General features: G+C 41.2%; 2 protein-coding genes across 2 annotated transcripts in view; both read left to right on the forward strand.

The window, feature by feature from the left end:
* The first annotated feature begins 495 nt into the window (after positions 1–495).
* LOC107680115 (pseudopodium-enriched atypical kinase 1-like) lies at positions 496–11020 on the forward strand. The gene is made up of 4 exons (XM_016475887.1): positions 496–2994; positions 3971–4188; positions 5873–6606; positions 7462–11020. Exons 1-4 carry the CDS (start codon positions 578–580, stop codon positions 8623–8625), a joined length of 4533 nt encoding a protein of 1510 aa, XP_016331373.1. The 5' UTR covers positions 496–577; the 3' UTR covers positions 8626–11020.
* A 5236-nt stretch (positions 11021–16256) lies between these two features.
* Positions 16257–17265, forward strand: part of LOC107680116 (protein regulator of cytokinesis 1-like) — a 7907-nt gene continuing 6898 nt past the window's right edge. The window contains exon 1 of the mRNA XM_016475889.1: positions 16257–16456. Within this exon, the coding sequence (XP_016331375.1) occupies positions 16446–16456 (11 nt within the window). The 5' untranslated portion in view covers positions 16257–16445. The remainder of the gene's footprint in view (positions 16457–17265) is intronic.

Here is a 17265-nt window from a genome sequence, read left to right on the forward strand (position 1 = left end):
CGAGTACTGGAAAAAGTGGTATCGGTGCATCCCTACTTTTAAAGTTGTGTTGTATAAAACAGGATGATGCAAAACTGCTTAAATTAGCGATTCCTCCATGTTTAGAGGTCACTTTGTGACGTTTTGATCTTCTATTGGTCTCACGCATTCACGTGATGTGAATTTGCATGTCAGAGTTCACCAAACTTGAACTTTGCTACGCAGCGAAATGCGAAATATCTTCGCACAGGCTTGCGTTTCCAGTCTGACACATTCGCATGTGTATGAATGGAAGTCAATGGAACGAAAAGTCTAGTGTGACCGCGGCTTAAGTCATTATAATCCGTAATTATGTCCCCGCTGGATGCAACAATTGCCTCGTTTATAATGGGTTTTAATGTTTTTGTCTCATCACTCCGGCCTGACAGGTCATCACAGTTATGTGAGATGAAAACCGTGATTACATTTGGTTTCAAAATAACACTGGCTAACTCTGTTATTCTTTTTTACAGGTACTGAGGGCACAGTTTGCAAACTGTGTGTGGGAGCGACGTTCAGCCTTTAGTTTGTGTGTGATGGAGGGCTTTCCTGTCCACTGATGCTGCAGCACTGCCCTGCAGTCATGTCTGCATGCAACACCTTCACTGAACATGTGTGGAAACCAGGGGAGTGCAAAAACTGCTTTAAGCCCAAGAGCCTACACCGGCCTCCAGAGCAAGCCAATGCTGCCAGTGAGAGCAAGACAAACATCAGTGCCAAACTCACAAACAGCCAGAGGAGCATTTCCTCATCTCGTGCAGGGCAGGTCCGCCCACCTGTTGCAAAGAAGCCTACTATTGCAGTAAAGCCTACTATGATGCTGCCATGCTCCCCAGCAGGGTTGGACTCAGAGGGAAATGTGCCAAGGCTTACAGAAGGAGCACAGGTCACTAAAAGCTCACCTTTCACTGTGTGGAACCACAACAGCCGGAATAGCTCGAGACCCACAGGGACAAACAACAATCAAGGGGAGGATTTGGTCAGGCAAACAGAGGCATATGGTGCAATTTCCCTGCAGCCAACTAGCAGCAATAACAACGGACTGACGGATGTGCTAAAAGAGATTGCTGGCCTGGGACCTTCTCCAAGCTCAAGTAGAGATGACTTCTTTGGCCGGATCTGCAGTTCATACCAGCGCTCGTTAGAGAGGGGCCTTCCAGCATCAAGCTGCCTCCATGCTGGGAGTAGTGGTAGAGGAGCAATGAAACGTGTTTCCCTCAGTGACAGTGCAGAGGTCATCAGCTCTGAGGGAGGACGTTTCTGTTATCCAGAATTCTCCAGTGATGGTGACGATGAGGAGGATGAGAGTGGTGATGAGGATGACGACGATGGAGAGCATGACAGTTGGGATGAAAGCGATGAGGAGTTGCTAGCAATGGGGATACGGATGCGGGGTCAACCTCGGTTCGCCAATTTCCGTGCAGCCACACTGTCCCCAGTTCCCTTTGCTGTAGGGAAGAAGTGGAATACCGTGCCTCTACGCAACCGTTCACTGCAACGGTTCTGTGCAGTGGATTACGATGACAGTTACGATGAGATTCTGAACGGATACCCATCCGTTGACTCAAATGGAGCTCCTGCTCTTCTGTCATACACCTCTGACCACCAGGGTAGTGGCTCTCTGTCCACTTCTGAGTCCACCACCTCGCCCGAGTCCTTGATTTCTCTGCCCGAAGAATCCTGCGCTGGCAGCAGTAGGGGCACTGGTGACCAGAGAAATAGTCTTCCTTTCCCACCTAGCAAAGAACCTTCAGCCAAAGGACTGAGTTCGCCAAAACCCAATGAAATGCATAAAGCTGTTCTAGCCATCCGACTGGAAGAGCAAGACGACAGTAAGAGAGAGGGTGGGGCTCTCCCACAAGCTTTTCCAGGCCAGCCAATCACAATCAGCTTCAGCCCAACTGAGGAGCAGGCCAAGCCTTATCGAGTAGTGAATCTCGAGAAGACTCCTATCTGTAAGCCATATACGGTGGTGGATGTGTCTGCCTCTATGGCCACTAAAAATGAACACACTCACTCAAGTGAAAGCACTCCAAAGTCAAGTGGGCCCAATGTTGTGCTTTGCCCTTCCGCTGATCCCTGTCCTGTCTCACCCACCTCGCCTCAGTCCCCCAGATCTCCTGTTTCACTTGTGGCATCTCCATCCGTTTCATTGTCTCCGCTGATGCCTCAGTCTCCTACAAGTTCTGCCTCTGGAGGACCCAGCGGTTTCCGCACAAAACCCGGCAGCATCCGTTACCAAGAAGTGTGGACGTCTTGCACCAGCCCTCGACAGAAGATCCCAAAAGTTGATTTAACAAGTGGCTGTGCCGCTCCAAGACTAATCAATCACAAATCAGCTCCCACATCTCCAACTGCAGGCTTTGGCTCAGCCCGCACAGTCCCAACTAAATCTCCTAACTTGTCTGAGATCAAATTTAACAGCTACAACAATGCCGGCATGCCCCCGTTTCCCATCATCATCCGCGATGAGCCTGCATATGCACGCAGCTCCAAAAAAGCAGTGAAAGTTCCCATAGTGATTAATCCCTGTGCATACGATAACCTAGCTGTTTACAAGAGTTTCCTGGGGCTCAATGGTGAGGTGCCACATTCCAAGCCTGGGGCCAGAGAGCGAGTGGCCAGCCACACATATGAGGAGATTGGATCTTCTGAAAGTTCCCAGCCCTCGCCGTCTGAGCAGACACCATCTCAGATGAAGCACACAACAGATGTAACTGCTCCTGGGGATTTGAGAACCACCAAAGTATCCGCACAGACTATAAATGATGGCAAATCCAGGACTACGACAGTTGTCTCCGTCCTTCCTGCAGGTAGCATGAGCCCTGGCCCTGCTGTTTTGGCACATAGCAGTCTGGATCGTATTCGTAACCCCAGCAGTGAGCAACCAGCAGAGGGCAGCAAAGATTGCCAGGTCACATCGAATGGAAGTTCAGGTCAGAGAGAGAAAGCAAGTGCTGTTCTGTACGGCTTAAGGTTGGCGCTGGGATATAGGGATGGTTTGGAATCTAATCAAAAGACAGTATTTTCCATTTGATTAGTCAAGTATGGTTGGACCCCAACATGCTAATTAAAATTTAAACTTGAACTAAAGCACTATCACACAATTATTCATTATTAATCATTATTCATCTCATTATTTACTCACCCTGATGTCCTTCCAAACTCATATGACATCATGCCTTCTCACAAAAGTGGACATTTTGAAGTGTGATGTAAGCTTTCAGGCTTCAAAAAAGGCACCATGAAAGTATTATAGAAGTGGTCAGTAATATAGCTCTGGGTGAGAAAAGGATTATTCACTGATTTCTAACCTAAAAAGCAAGAATTTAAAAATTGAGGGTATGGGTTATTTTACAAAGCTAAATTTAGAGCTAACTCTCAAGATTTTTTTGACTGATATTTACTGATAATCTTAACTCAAGAACTGCTGCAAACTAATTTTGGAGTCATAGAGTTTTTGTGAACTAGATCAACTATTTTGTTAAAAAGATCTCCAATTCAGAATAACAACTAGGCTATCGTTTTGGTCTGTTTATCACATAAAGTTATTATATGGCTTCTTGTAATATTGTAATATACCACATGAGTCATATGGATTTCTTTTGATACTTTTATTGCGCTTTTGCATCCATTTTTTAAGCTTGAAAGCCCCAAGTTTTCATTCATTGCATTTGCATGTAAAAGAGTGACCAGCACTGTTTGAAAATATCTTCTGTTGTGTTCCACATGAAAAAAAAAGTCAGTCGTACGGGTTTGGAACAAAATGAGGGTGAGAAAATGACAGAATTTTCTTTTTTGTCCCTTTAAAAAAGAGAAAGAGAGAGAATTAAGCTCTAAATTTAGCTTTGTAAAATAATCTGCATCCTCAGTTTCTAAATCCTTGCCGTTTAGGTTAAAAAACTTTGGGCTGGAATAATTCTCAACCCTTGTTTGTCTCTCTTTGATGCAGTCAGCTTCCAGTTCAGGGTACTGAGATCTCCTCAGCCACCTCTCTTCCTGCTAAGCTGGAGCTGTCGCCCCTGCGCGAGCTGACTGCCTCCTGTCCGCCCCCAGCATCGCCCACCTCAAACAGCAGCAGGCAGGCAGAGCGAGAGGAAGAGGGAATCACTTACACCATCTCACACTCTCCTACATCCAGCAGCTGCAGGGCCACGTACACCAACCTGGGTAAGTAAAACACACACATTTGATGGGTCACTTTGTGCTTTTGTTTGGTCCATTTTTTTGGGCCAGTGGTGTGAGGTTCTGACCTGATTTGGCTGGCTCATGCTGATATATTTAGGTTGTCATGGCAGCAGCATGTGCAAGAGCATTTCTAGACCCATAAATAAGATCACTTCTCTCAATCTCTCAATTTGAAGCCATTTAGCTGATTGAGTCTGTCTGAAGTTTATGCAGTGAAAGGAGGTATGGATATGTCTCTTTTTTGTTTGTTTTTTTAAGTTTTTGGTTTTAATTGCATGAATTGTAGCACAGTGTAGTTTAAGTAGTTTTGCTAGCAGGAAATGTAAATTGCAGCACCACACATTATATTTATTATACAGTGGGGTCCAAAAATCTTAGATGACTAGTGACCACTAATTATTATTTTTTTATTTAATATAAATTAGTTAATTATTTGTAATTATTATAAATTAATTTATTTACATTAATTCCTTAAATATTTCTTTGTTTTAAAATGGTTCAAAATTCTAAAACATTTGTTTATTTATGATTTTGAATTAGTTTAAATCTCAAATTTATAATGTGATCTCACTTTTGGATGGCATGACAAATTCTCAGGTCAGCATAAATTATATTTATATTATGGCTGATAACTGATATGATATATATCTGTATATATTGTGTGTGTATTTTTAAGTGTTCACAAGAAAGCTCCTAAAATATCTAGAATTTAAAATGCTTCAGACACTTTAAAATGTTACAATGTACATAAAATAATGTTTGCAACCTGGCATAAAGATATAATATACTGTTAAAATTGGAAAAGATAAATCCAAAAATAATCTGCTATTGTTTCAAAACTAATAATATTGGCAAATACCCTGCGAATAACCTCAAATAAGATTTCAAACAGTGGTTGTTTCCTAAACTATGTAATGTTTTTCCACATGTGAGGTTTAATGAAATAGATGTCAAATTGCATTAAAATTCTCCCAAGCTGGCAGTAGTCGCTGTGTGGAAATCAGGGATTCAGTTTGTTGGGGATTTTAATGGCCACAGTTCTGAGAGACTGACAGATTATCAGACTTAGTCCGTCTATATTGAGCTGTGTGTCATCACACAGGATATGAGAAAAAATAATGAATTTTCAGCTGTTCCAAGAGAGTATGGTTGCTGATGGCTACATCCTTCCCTTCTTATTATGTTGCAGAGTTGACCTCTGATATCTAACCATATAGCATTGCAACGGTGATGACTAAGGCTGATGAACCTCTGAACTGCGTAGCAGCATGGGTCTCCAAGGGGTTAAAGTACTGCCTCTAATTTTGTCCCGCTGACTCTTTGATCGTTTTATAGACGTGACCTACAAAAATCCCTGTCCTTGTTAATGGGCCTCAGAAGAAGCCCCAGTCTGAGATTATTGGGAGATTAAAGCAGATTAGTGAGGAATGTTAGATGAGGTTTCACACTGTTAAATAATTCCTAACTCGTATCCTACGTCCCTGTGGATGGACCATGTGTGAATTGCTTTAATACTGTTCATCCTGCAGTTAGAGATAAAGTAAAGGGGAACATGTAATGGAAATCCAATAAGGCACCAGTTATGTTCTGGTCAAAATTTCATGTGTTCCCTGAGCTGTTTCAGAGCCCTAATCCTCTCTGAAATTCCTCGTCTCTCACTCTGCAGGTCGGTCCAGGGCCAACATGATCCCTGTAAAACATCCCAGACATCCTAAAGCATCTGATGACACTTTAACCTCTGATCCAGAGGTCATCGAATCCACGACTAAATCCACCCCTCCACCCCTGCCTAAAAAGTCAGTCCCACGTGCCCAAACAGAGCCATCCGCTCTAGGTAGAGAACTCTCTGCCCCTCGACCCAAAGGAGAGGCCAGACCAGGCGGGACCAGTCTGAGTGTCGCCAATCCACTCTACGATCTCGAATCCACATGGGACACGACCAGTCAGAGCTCCTCACTCAGCTCGGAGGCACGACATCCTGACGAATCTGGAGACTCCCTGGAGCGTCCCGTGGGTGGGCAGAGCCTGTCTTGCCTAACCAATAGCAGCTCCATGCAGGCATGCGACCTCCGAGGCTTCCGAAGTACAGAGAGTCTGACAGCCCGGACGCGAGGGGTTGGGAGACCCGCTAAAGCCCAGAAACAAGTGCCGTACAGAGGCATGGAGAGCTGGGAGGAAGTGGTCGGGAGGATCCGAGGCCTGCACACGGATACCCTTCGCAAGTTGGCAGCCAGATGTGAAGATCGATTTATGGCCGGACAAAAAGATCATCTACGCTTTGGAACAGACAGCTGGTCTCATTTCCGGCTGACTGCAGGAAAACCCTGCTGCGAGGCAGGAGATGCTGTGTACTACACAGCGTCTTTCGCTAAAGAACCTCTGACAAACTACGCCGTTAAGGTGAAAGTTCAGTCTTACACATATTTATTGATGCATGTATATGGACAAGCTGATTAGCTGTCTACATAAGTCAAGTAATGGTCACTTATGCAACTCACAATCATTGCTTCTTGCAAGAACAGCAAGTGTGATTCGACTAACAGTTGATTCCAATAGAGTCTGATGGCAGCATGTTGCTAAGCTAATGGCTTGTTACTTAGTACAGACAGAGATTGTCACAGTGCATTATGAAATTATCCACAAAGGCTACATTCGGTGCTTTCTTGCTCATACTGAGTTATCTATCTTACCAAGCTCTACTAATTATGCGGCCTTCGAGGCTTTTATCGATAATTCCTATTATCGTTGCTCATATGGACAAGCTGATTAGCTGTCTACATAAGTCAAGTAATGGTCACTTATGCAACTCACAATCATTGCTTCTTGCAAGAACAGCAAGTGTGATTCGACTAACAGTTGATTCCAATAGAGTCTGATGGCAGCATGTTGCTAAGCTAATGGCTTGTTACTTAGTACAGACAGAGATTGTCACAGTGCATTATGAAATTATCCACAAAGGCTACATTCGGTGCTTTCTTGCTCATACTGAGTTATCTATCTTACCAAGCTCTACTAATTATGCGGCCTTCGAGGCTTTTATCGATAATTCCTATTATCGTTGCTCATATCAATAAGGATTAAACCCCTTATCAACCTTAAAGTAACCCTCTGACTAAGAAGGGGCAAGCATTACTCGTATTTTCCCAGCCTTTGTGTTGGCAGCGTTCCTTTGATACTTCAAAATGTTGCCTAGGTAGTCAGCTCAGACTTGCATGTATTTGCAGAGAATAACATTCTCTTTCTGTCTGATCTCAGATCTGTCGAGGTGTGGTGAAGGAGACTCAGCAGCAGTTTTTTCACAGCCTAGCAGTTCGGCAGAGTATCGCTGTTCACTTCAACATCCAGCAGGACTGTGGGCACTTCCTGGCAGACGTTCCGGCCCGCCTGCTGCCCTGGGAGCGAGAGAAGGATGGAGAAGACAAGCAAGGCGGTACAGAAGGAGGAGAAGAGGGAAAAGGAAAGGAGGGTGAGAGAGATGCGGCAGGTCCGGGCGGGAAACTCTGCAGCCGTGTTGTGGTGATCACTCGAGAGGTGCCGTTCCAGACGGTGGCGGATTTCGTACGGGAGGGTGTGGAGAGGCACGCGCGAAACCCTGAGCTGTACGAACGCCAGGTGTGTCTGCTGCTGCTGCAGCTGTGTGTAGGACTAGAGCATATGAAACCCTACCACGTCACACACTGTGACCTGCGGCTCGAGAACCTCCTCCTGGTGCACTGTCAGCCCGGGAACCCTTGGAACCTGGAACTGCTGGAACCAAACAACAACACTGCATCCGGACCTTCCTCCACCGCAGCTTCTGCTTGCCCTGCCCGCCTCATCATCAGCAACTTCTCTCAGGCCAAACTCAAGAGTGTGGTGCTGGAACCCGCTTCGCTCCGAGACCAGTCCCGTCTGGCACCTGAGCTCCTCACTGCCACTCAATACCGCAAGTGTGACGAATTCCAGACCGGCATACTGATCTATGAGATGCTGCATCGACCGAACCCATTCGAGGAAAGTCCAGAGCTAAAGGAGAGGGAATACTGCAGCTCTGACTTGCCCCAGCTACCCCTGCGATCCCTGTACTCCAATGGCCTTCAACAGCTTGCCACGTTGCTACTCAATCCCAACCCTACCGAGCGCATCCAGATGGCGGACGCCCGGGCTTGTTTGCAGTGTTTGCTGTGGGGCCCCCGAGAGGATCTGTTCAATTTGCTGAACCCCTCCTCCGGGACAGTCCAACGCCACACCGTCCTGCAGAACTGGCTGGACCTGAAGCGAACGCTTATGATGATCAAGTTCGCTGAGCGTTCTTTGGACACTGGCTGCGGCGTGAGTCTGGAGGACTGGTTGTGCTGTCAGTATCTGGCCTTTGCCACCACCGAATCTCTCAGCAGAGTGATCAAGATCCTGCAGCAGCCACAGGGCGTGCTTATCTAATCGCAGCCGAACACGCCAATGAAGCTGGGACGTCTAGACATATGCGCTGTACAGACGTGTGGTTTTTTTTTTGTTGAGGAAACCGTTTGACTTTGTTCGTGAATGTGTTTGGGTTTGGTTTACTTTTAATACCATGCAGAGAGTCCGAACGAACCGTTTACAGGAAGAAAAGTGACTAAGTGAAGTCATATTTAACTCCACAGATAATGGCACATTTATAGAGCTGCTTTTATAAACAAGTGAAACTGCATGACTTGTGTGTATGTGTGCGTGTGTTGTAGGTTTTCTCCCGGTGTGTTTAGTTACGCTTTTTATTCTGCTGTAGGGACTCATGTATATCAGCAGGAAACCACTGATCCGACATCAGCTGCATCATGATTTATGATTCCAGAAGCTCATGAAACAATTGGATAGCTATTATATAATCATCACATATTAGAGTTTGTGTGAGGGATGTCAAATTAAGGGTTCTCCAGTGGTTACGTTAAGTCACTGAAAAATGAATTTAAGTCTAACATGCCTTACTTTATAAGTGTCTGTGTGTGTATATATATATATAGAGAGAGAGAGAGAGAGATTTATGGAAAGAGGCAAAAACGTCATCTTTCATCAGTCATTTCACTCAAATATGTTTTTATCAGATCCTGATATATCGTACAGATTAGTTCGAGTACAGATTGGATATTTTTCTACCACAACAAGAGCACTGTAAAGTTTACCAAAGACTAAACACTCTGAACCACAAAGAACAAAACATATTTTTACATTTTGCATAGTCAAAGAGAAGATATAAATTATTTTCCTCTTATAGAAAGTGTCCTTATGTACCTAAAACAAATGCAGTTTGGTTCTTCAGCAGTACTTAGGCTCTCCAAAGTACACAGGAGCATTTCCAATCAGAGGGATTGGCACCAAACTCGGTCTAATCAAACTAGAGTCACTCCAGATTCTGATCGTAGCGTTTACACTTGCAGTAAAGGCTCTGAACTGCTTTTGAGACATATCAGGATGAATATAACCCTGACCTTACCCGGATATCACTACGCGGATGTATGTGCAATCATTAAAAGCAAGTGTTAACATTTGTTACAGTATTTTAGACATATTTAACGCACTTGATATTCTCAGCATGCGATTATTCTTTATCTTCCTGTTCCTGTTTGGCACATAACTGATGAGAATGCAAGCTTTGGGATCAGACTCTCAGAGAGGCGTATGCGAGGATATTTGATTGTGTATGTGAAGCATTAGTTTGAACCAGGGATGGCACATTCTTCAGCATTTTGTCCTTGTTGTATGTAGTGTTATTTTGAGGCGTGAGTGTGTGTTTCATGCTATGGCAATATAGATATGGACTTCAGAGTGAAGTGTGAGACACACACAAGCTGCATCCCAGTTTGCTTACTCATGCATACTACAGGTATGTACTTCAGTGGTGATGGGAAAAATTCATACTTTTGAGTATGTAGTATGCTAGTATTGCAGTACATTATGTAATAAAATTAACACATTGTATGTAAACGTTGACTTGTAGATACATTTATGATTCACTATTACAACAAAAAAGTTGATAAAGAACTGTTACAAGCTCCGCCTCTTCTGTAGCGCAAGGGGATTGTGGGTAATATTGGCTCAAAAGGCATCCACAGAAAGTACATACCATCCGTCTTTAGATATAATATTTTTTGACATACTATTGATTTGCATACTTTATAGTATGGATAGTATGCAAATTGGGATGCAGATATTGTCATCCGTTTCTATTTTTATTTAATTTACATATTCAAAAGAAAGGGATTTAATGATTGTTAGTGCTGAGAAAGGGTTCGTGTGAGGTCATAGCGTCTCTGTCAATCACAAACTAGGGCGGGACCACTGGTTTGCTCCCATCTTCCATTTCCAAAGCAGCAGTTACGGTTTCATCAATTCTATTTGAGAGAAACGGGAATATTGTGTGTGTGTGTGTGTGTGTGTGTGTGTGTGAGGAAAAATTGCAGTGTGCGTCACGCTGAATGTTTGCGGGTCACACCGTAGCAATATGTTGTATTGAATTGTATTTGTATATAATAATTTGTGTAGTTTAAATTCATTTTAGCATTACGGGCACGATTCTGTGTCACAGAAAGAACTTGAGAGAGAGTGAAAGTGTCAGCAGATGTCTGTAATCTGGAGATTGTGTGTGTTTTGGCTCAACCACCATCAATTTATCAGTTTCTTTCACATCATTTCACTGAAATCATGTATTTACTGTTATTTACAAAATGTTTATTGCCAGTGATGATTTTACAAAACTGCTTTTACCTACAACTGCATTTCTCATGGTATTTAGCTCTACATTACTGAGTTAACTGCTCATAATAAAACTATGAATATGTTTTTAAAACAAGACTTGTTTGTGTGTTTTAATAGAAGCACTACTTTTTTTTTAACACTGACTTTGAAGAATTGCAAGATGTATACACAAGGAAAAAGACAATTCAGACAAAAAGCTGTTTTATTTTAGGTCCTCTAGAGTGCGCCATAAACCGCACAAATCATCACTGCTTATGCAATATGGCCCAACACTGTGTGTTATGTCTGATAGCGCCTGCTGTGTCATTTCCTGATGTCTCAGCCTTTTTCAGATTCACAGCGAGTAAACAGACACTACGCCTTCAAACTAATAGCAATAACACACTGAGAATGTTCATGCATCTGATAGCGTATTATTATTATTACACAGTCAGCATCACGGTTCATGGTATCTCTAGGAGTTTAAAACCTCTTAGTATTTTCAGCACCTTACTGTCATGTGAGAAATGGAAAGGAACAGGATGATGTGTGTGTTTGTTCCGACAGGATATGAAAGGATTATTATAAGAGTCGGTGTGTAAGCCTGATAGTGCTTGTTTGTGTGTGTGTGTGTGTGTGTGTGTGTGTGTGTAAGCCTGTGTTGATTCACATGGGGACATTATGCTTCTGTTATTATGCACATGTGAAGCTGATTAGTACACAAAGTCACTGTGCAGCCGAGGAACAATACGCATATAGCTCAGATCAGTGCAGAGACACTACCAAAAACTACAGGTAAGAAACCTTAATGACCTGTAATCTATACTAATATAGAGAAAAATCAATTTACAGTTATACTTGATTGCATGCAAAATATTAAAGTGTTATTAGAAATGTGATTATATTACATGCATAATACATGATTATATATTTTTTATTTTTCATTCATTCAATGAAGTGATTAATAGTATTATTGTGATTTAAATTGTACATTCAAGAAAGTCAAGGCCTTTGAGATGCATTTACTAAGTTCAAAGCGAACACCTTTTCATGCTAGGTTAATTTTATTTCCACAATAGTTCATCAAACATATGTAGTGTAAAACAATTAAAATAAATTTAGGATGTTTATGCCAGGGTTATTATTGTAAACAAAACTATTAAAACATTTTGTTAATTGAAATAATGCTGAAATTAAATGAATTGTAAATATCAGATGAAAACTTAATTTAAAGGAATGTGATTTTAAGCAGAAAACTAACATTATTACTAAAACTAATAATAAAAATGACCGGCACAAAACAAAATGAATAAAAAATTAACGGATTAAAACAAAAACTTCAAACATAAGAAAGCTCATTCAAATTATAAACGCTGTTTTATGCTTTAAAAAAACAGTCATGTGACACCAAAGTGTACCATATTCATGGAATTTGCCATCTACAGAGATATAAACAACAGAAATACACTTACATAGGTATATATTAACTACAGAGCTACTCGGATACTGATTTACAGAAATTGTATTAACTAAAATTGTTTGTGCATGTCAGCAGAATGTGTAGTCTGGATGAGGTTCCATTTAAAGTTGCTCTGGACTCTGTGGAGTTGGGTCAGAAAGAGCCAGTCACAGCTCCTGAATTTAAGATCCCAGACTGTGTTCAAATACTGTGTGATACAAAGGTCAGAATATAACAATAAACTCGTCTAATGTACACTACCGGTCAAAAGTTTGGGATCAGAACGATTTTTAATGTTTTTTACAGGAGATTCTTATGCTCATCAAGGCTGCATTTATTTGATCAAAAATACAGGGAAAAAAAAGTAATATTTTGAAATATTATTATGATGTAAAATAACGTTTTTCTATTTTAATATACATTAAAATCTCATTTATTCTTGTGATGCAAAGCTGAATTTTCAGCATCATTCCTCCGGTCTTCAGTGTCACATGATCTTCAGAAATCATTCTAATTTGCTGATTTATTATCAGTGCTGGAAACTGTTGTGCTGCTTAATATTGTTTTGGAACCTGTGATACTTTTTTTTCAGGATCCTTTGATGAATAAAAAGTTAAAAAGAAGAGCATTTATTTAAAATAGAAATCTTTTCTAACAATACACACTACAGTTCAAAAGTTTGGGGTCAGTAAATTTTTATTCTTTCTTTTTTTGAAAGAACTTAAAACTTTTATTCAGCAAGGATGTGTTAAATTGTTAAGAAGTGATAGCAAAGATTTATATTGTTAGAAAAGATTCATATTTTTAATAAATGCTGTTCTTTTTAACTTTTTATTCATCAAAGAATCCTGAAAAAAGTATCGCAGTTTCACAAAAAATATTTGGCAGCACAACTGTTGCCAACATTGATCATTCTAATAATAAATCAGCATATTAGAATGATTTCTGAAGGATCATATGACACTTTATACTGGAGTAGTGGCTGATGGAAACTCAGCTTTGCATCACAGAAATACATTATATTTTAAAGGATATTAAAATAGAAACCATTATTTTATATTGTAATAACATTTTGCAAGATTACTGTTTTTTTTCTGTATTTTTGATCAAATAAATATTACAAGTCTTACTGATCCCAAACTTTTGACCAGTAGTGTATATTATTATGTGTTTGCTTATATTCATCATATACATTTGGAATTGTATGTATATGTATCTTTATATATAACAATGTTCACATGTTGTCCTGTTCTGCAGTATTCATTCACTCTGGAGAAAAAGATCATGGCTGCATGGGAAGAACAGCAGTGGAAGAACAGGAAAGCCAAAAAAATGCCCCAGAGTGTGTGTCCCACCTGCCCACCGTATTGGCTGATGTTCAGCAGCCCACAGCAGAGCCACAGGGTGCACCTCAGAAGTGCAGAATTATGGGAACTGGGCCCACGCCCCCGCAGTGCTGCTGACTCGCGTAAGCTCTGCCCACTACGGGCGGTCCAGTTCCTCATCGCTGACACGGACGCTGAGGGCGGCTACAGCGAAGACAATGAGAGCTCGTCTGAGGATGATGCTGTTCGTAGCAAAGAAAGACCGAAGAGTTCTGGTCCACCGTGCCCACGGATTTCTGCACATCACACCCAGCGTTGCTCCACCCCTCGCCCCGTCCCTTCCGGCACTCTCCACAAGGCCCGACCAAGCTCCGCCTCCTCTGTAAAAGACATACATAAGCCTGTCCCCCCTGCCCTCAACCAGACACCGCAGGGCAGCCCTCACGGCTCCAGAGCCCCCCGCAGGAAACCCGGTGTAACGAGAACCAGCGGGCGACGGAACTCACACACCCTTCTACAGCCGAGACCTTCGTCCGCAGGACCGCTGCCCTCCGCCAGGGCTCAGAAACAGACTTCAAATGTAACACACACACTGTAGATCCATAGATCTTATTTATAGGTCTTATTTAGGATTACTGATGAGCTGATCTTGTGTTTTAGGGTGTACGTCCGCGGACGTCCGCAGGACTACAGGATGCTTCAGCAGATCTTCTGTGCGCTTTGAGTCAGGAAGAAAGGGATCTTCTTGAAGCTGTTACACAACATGGATACACACTGCACACTGCCATAGTAGCACTGCAGAGGACAGGACCCAAGAGTCCGGATCAGGTAACACACACACACACTACATGCAAACACACATATAAATATACACAGTCTCTCTCTCATTCTTTCTGGATCTTCTCCAGATTTTGAGTTACCTTATGTCATGTGACCGTCTGTGTCGGCTGGGTTATGAGAAGACTCAGGTGGAAGAAGCTTTGGAGATGTTCCAGAACTGTGAGACCAAGGTGAGACACCCTACCAATCAGCATCAAGGGCACAAAATGCCCCTCTAATCAGCATTTAGCACTCAAAACATTCAACCAATCAACATCCAGCACACGAAACATTCCTCAATCAGCATTTAGCGCTCCAAACACTCAACCAATCGGCATTCAGTACACAAAACACCTCTCAAATCAGCAACCAGTTGGCATTTAATGGACAAAACATTCCTCAAATCAGCATTTAGCAAGCCAGACACTTAACCAGTCAGCATCCAGTGCCCAAAATGTCCCTCAAATCAGCATTTAGCACTAAACATCCCTCACAAAACAAACTGTCCATTTAGAATTTAGCACTAAAAACACGCATCCAATCAACATTTAGCACATTAAATACACCAACCTGATCTGTTGTAACTGTATTGATGTTTCTGTGTTTCTCTCAGGCTTCAGAGTTCCTGTTTCTGCTGGCTCAGTTCTGTGAGATGGGTTTCCAGCAGAGCACCATTAAAGAAGTTTTACTGGTGCATGAGAACCATAAAGAGAAAGCCCTGGAGGAGCTTATGACCCGCAGCGGCTAAGAACACACAAAAAGATCCTCAGCTGTGTGAACAAATGAATCGCCACCTCCGTGAGATAATCCTCAACTCCATGAGTAAATGTATAAATGAATCCTCAGCTATATGAGCATATGAATCAGTCTTCATCTCCATTAATGCATTAATGAATCTCTTTCAGCTCCATAAATTAATGTATAAATACTTACAAATCCTTCAGAATGAATGAATCCTTTGGAGCTTTAATACTCCAGTCTCTCATGGAGAAGAGGTCTTGTTTGTTGATTAATTTCATTGTAATCATTATTATATTGATGCCGTATGATTAACTGTAGGTCTGACTTCATGACAAAGATTAATAGTTGATGACAGAACCATAGATCAAAATTCATCATGAGGATGATTAATCATCTAGTAAAAATAAAAATTTGAAAAGAGCTAGGTACCGTTTTAATGACTTTAATTAAACACTGTTGTGATATTTGTTATGCATCAGTTGTTTAGTTTCAGGACTGTTTTCCTAATGTTTGGAATGTAATAAGAGGTGCTGATTTTGCATGAACATTGTCAAACAGTAGCCTATCACCAATTATTAATCTCACAATAACAGAACATTAAATAAACCTCTGATCTGATTGCTATATTTCTGTCAGTCTGTTTCCCTGATGCTGTCTTTCTTAATTTCTTATTTATTTTATTTATTTACAATAAATTTTTATCTATTAAAGTTTTTATTAAAAAATAATCTCAAAAAGAAACATCACATGCTAGTGACAAGTGCCTTCATAATACAGAAAACTATAAGTTTAAAAGGGACTATTTGCCTTGATAAATTTACATTAAAAAAATATAACAAATCAGTAATCAATTTGATTACATTCTGTTCTGCTGATTAATGGTTCCGAACTAAACGTAAAGACTCGTTCCATTCATCAGCACAGCCAGTTAAACTGGTCAATCAGCTGGCTTGAATTGTCAGCCAATCAGTGTGCTTGAATAGTGCCTATCATGTCCGTCAGCCTATCAGCGAGCAGGATGTAGTTGCCTAGCTTGGTCTTGGCCAATCAGAGACTAGAGGCGTTTTAGTGCGGCGTTTGAATTTTTAGCCAGAAGTTTCAAGGCTAGAGTCGGCTAGATCGTGAAATAAAGCTTAAAATAAAGTTCAGAAGTAGCACTTAACGATTGTGTAAATCTCATCGGAGATCTGCGGCGGAAGGACAGGATGAGGAAGAGGTAAGAAACAGAGAGTTTGGAAGTGTAAAGATTTGTTTATGTATAGATTAGTGTATGTATTGTGCTAGTGCTAGCTTCAGTTTTTCGATACTAATGTTTTAGTAAAAAATAGTTTTTAGGTTAAAAATGGTCGATTTTTTCGTGATTTGTTTATTTTTTTAAGATGGATTTAGCATTAGCACGTAAGTTATGAAAATACTGCTATTTATAAACATCGCCATTTTCAACAAGCCGTTTTCCAGAATATCAATGATAATCAATTAATTCTGCTATTAATGGAAACTATAGTGGTTTTGTTATTCAACAATACAGACAGCAATCAGTAATGCTGCACATTTATTGATCATTTAGTAATAAACATATGACTTATATTTGTCAATATGAAGTATAATTGTCAATAATGCTGTTGAATCGATTATTAATTCACAAGACAAATACTAAAAAGGCAAGCTCATTTTATTATACTGTTTAATAATATACAACACTGTCTGACATCTGAATCTTTAAATGACATGTAAGATAACAGAACATGAGCATGTATTCATTAAAGGGGTCATATGATGCGATTTCAATTTTTCCTTTCTCTTTGGAGTGTTACAAGCTCTTGGTGCATAAAGAAGATCTGTAAAGTTGCAAAGACTAAAGTCTCAAATCCAAAGAGATATTCTTTATAAAAGTTAAGAGTCAGCCACGCCTACCTAAAACGGCTCGTTCTAACACGCCCCACATACCTATGTCACTATGTGGGAAGATTTGCATAACGCCGCCCAAATGTTCACGCAAAGAAAGAAGGCGTAACTTTTATTCTC

The sequence above is a fragment of the Sinocyclocheilus anshuiensis genome, unplaced genomic scaffold, assembly GCF_001515605.1.
Source record: "Sinocyclocheilus anshuiensis isolate Anshui unplaced genomic scaffold, SAMN03320099.WGS_v1.1 scaffold376, whole genome shotgun sequence".
NCBI lineage: Eukaryota > Metazoa > Chordata > Actinopteri > Cypriniformes > Cyprinidae > Sinocyclocheilus > Sinocyclocheilus anshuiensis.

What these genes read in the sequence shown, in the direction of transcription:
- LOC107680115 (XM_016475887.1), top strand. Translation starts at nt 578, where the DNA reads ATGCTGCAGCACTGCCCTGCAGTCATGTCTGCATGCAACACCTTCACT. An exon ending in GGCCACGTACACCAACCTGG is followed by an intron (nt 4,189 to 5,872) that starts GTAAGTAAAACA and finishes CTCACTCTGCAG; the next exon opens with GTCGGTCCAGGGCCAACATG. An exon ending in TGACAAACTACGCCGTTAAG is followed by an intron (nt 6,607 to 7,461) that starts GTGAAAGTTCAG and finishes GTCTGATCTCAG; the next exon opens with ATCTGTCGAGGTGTGGTGAA.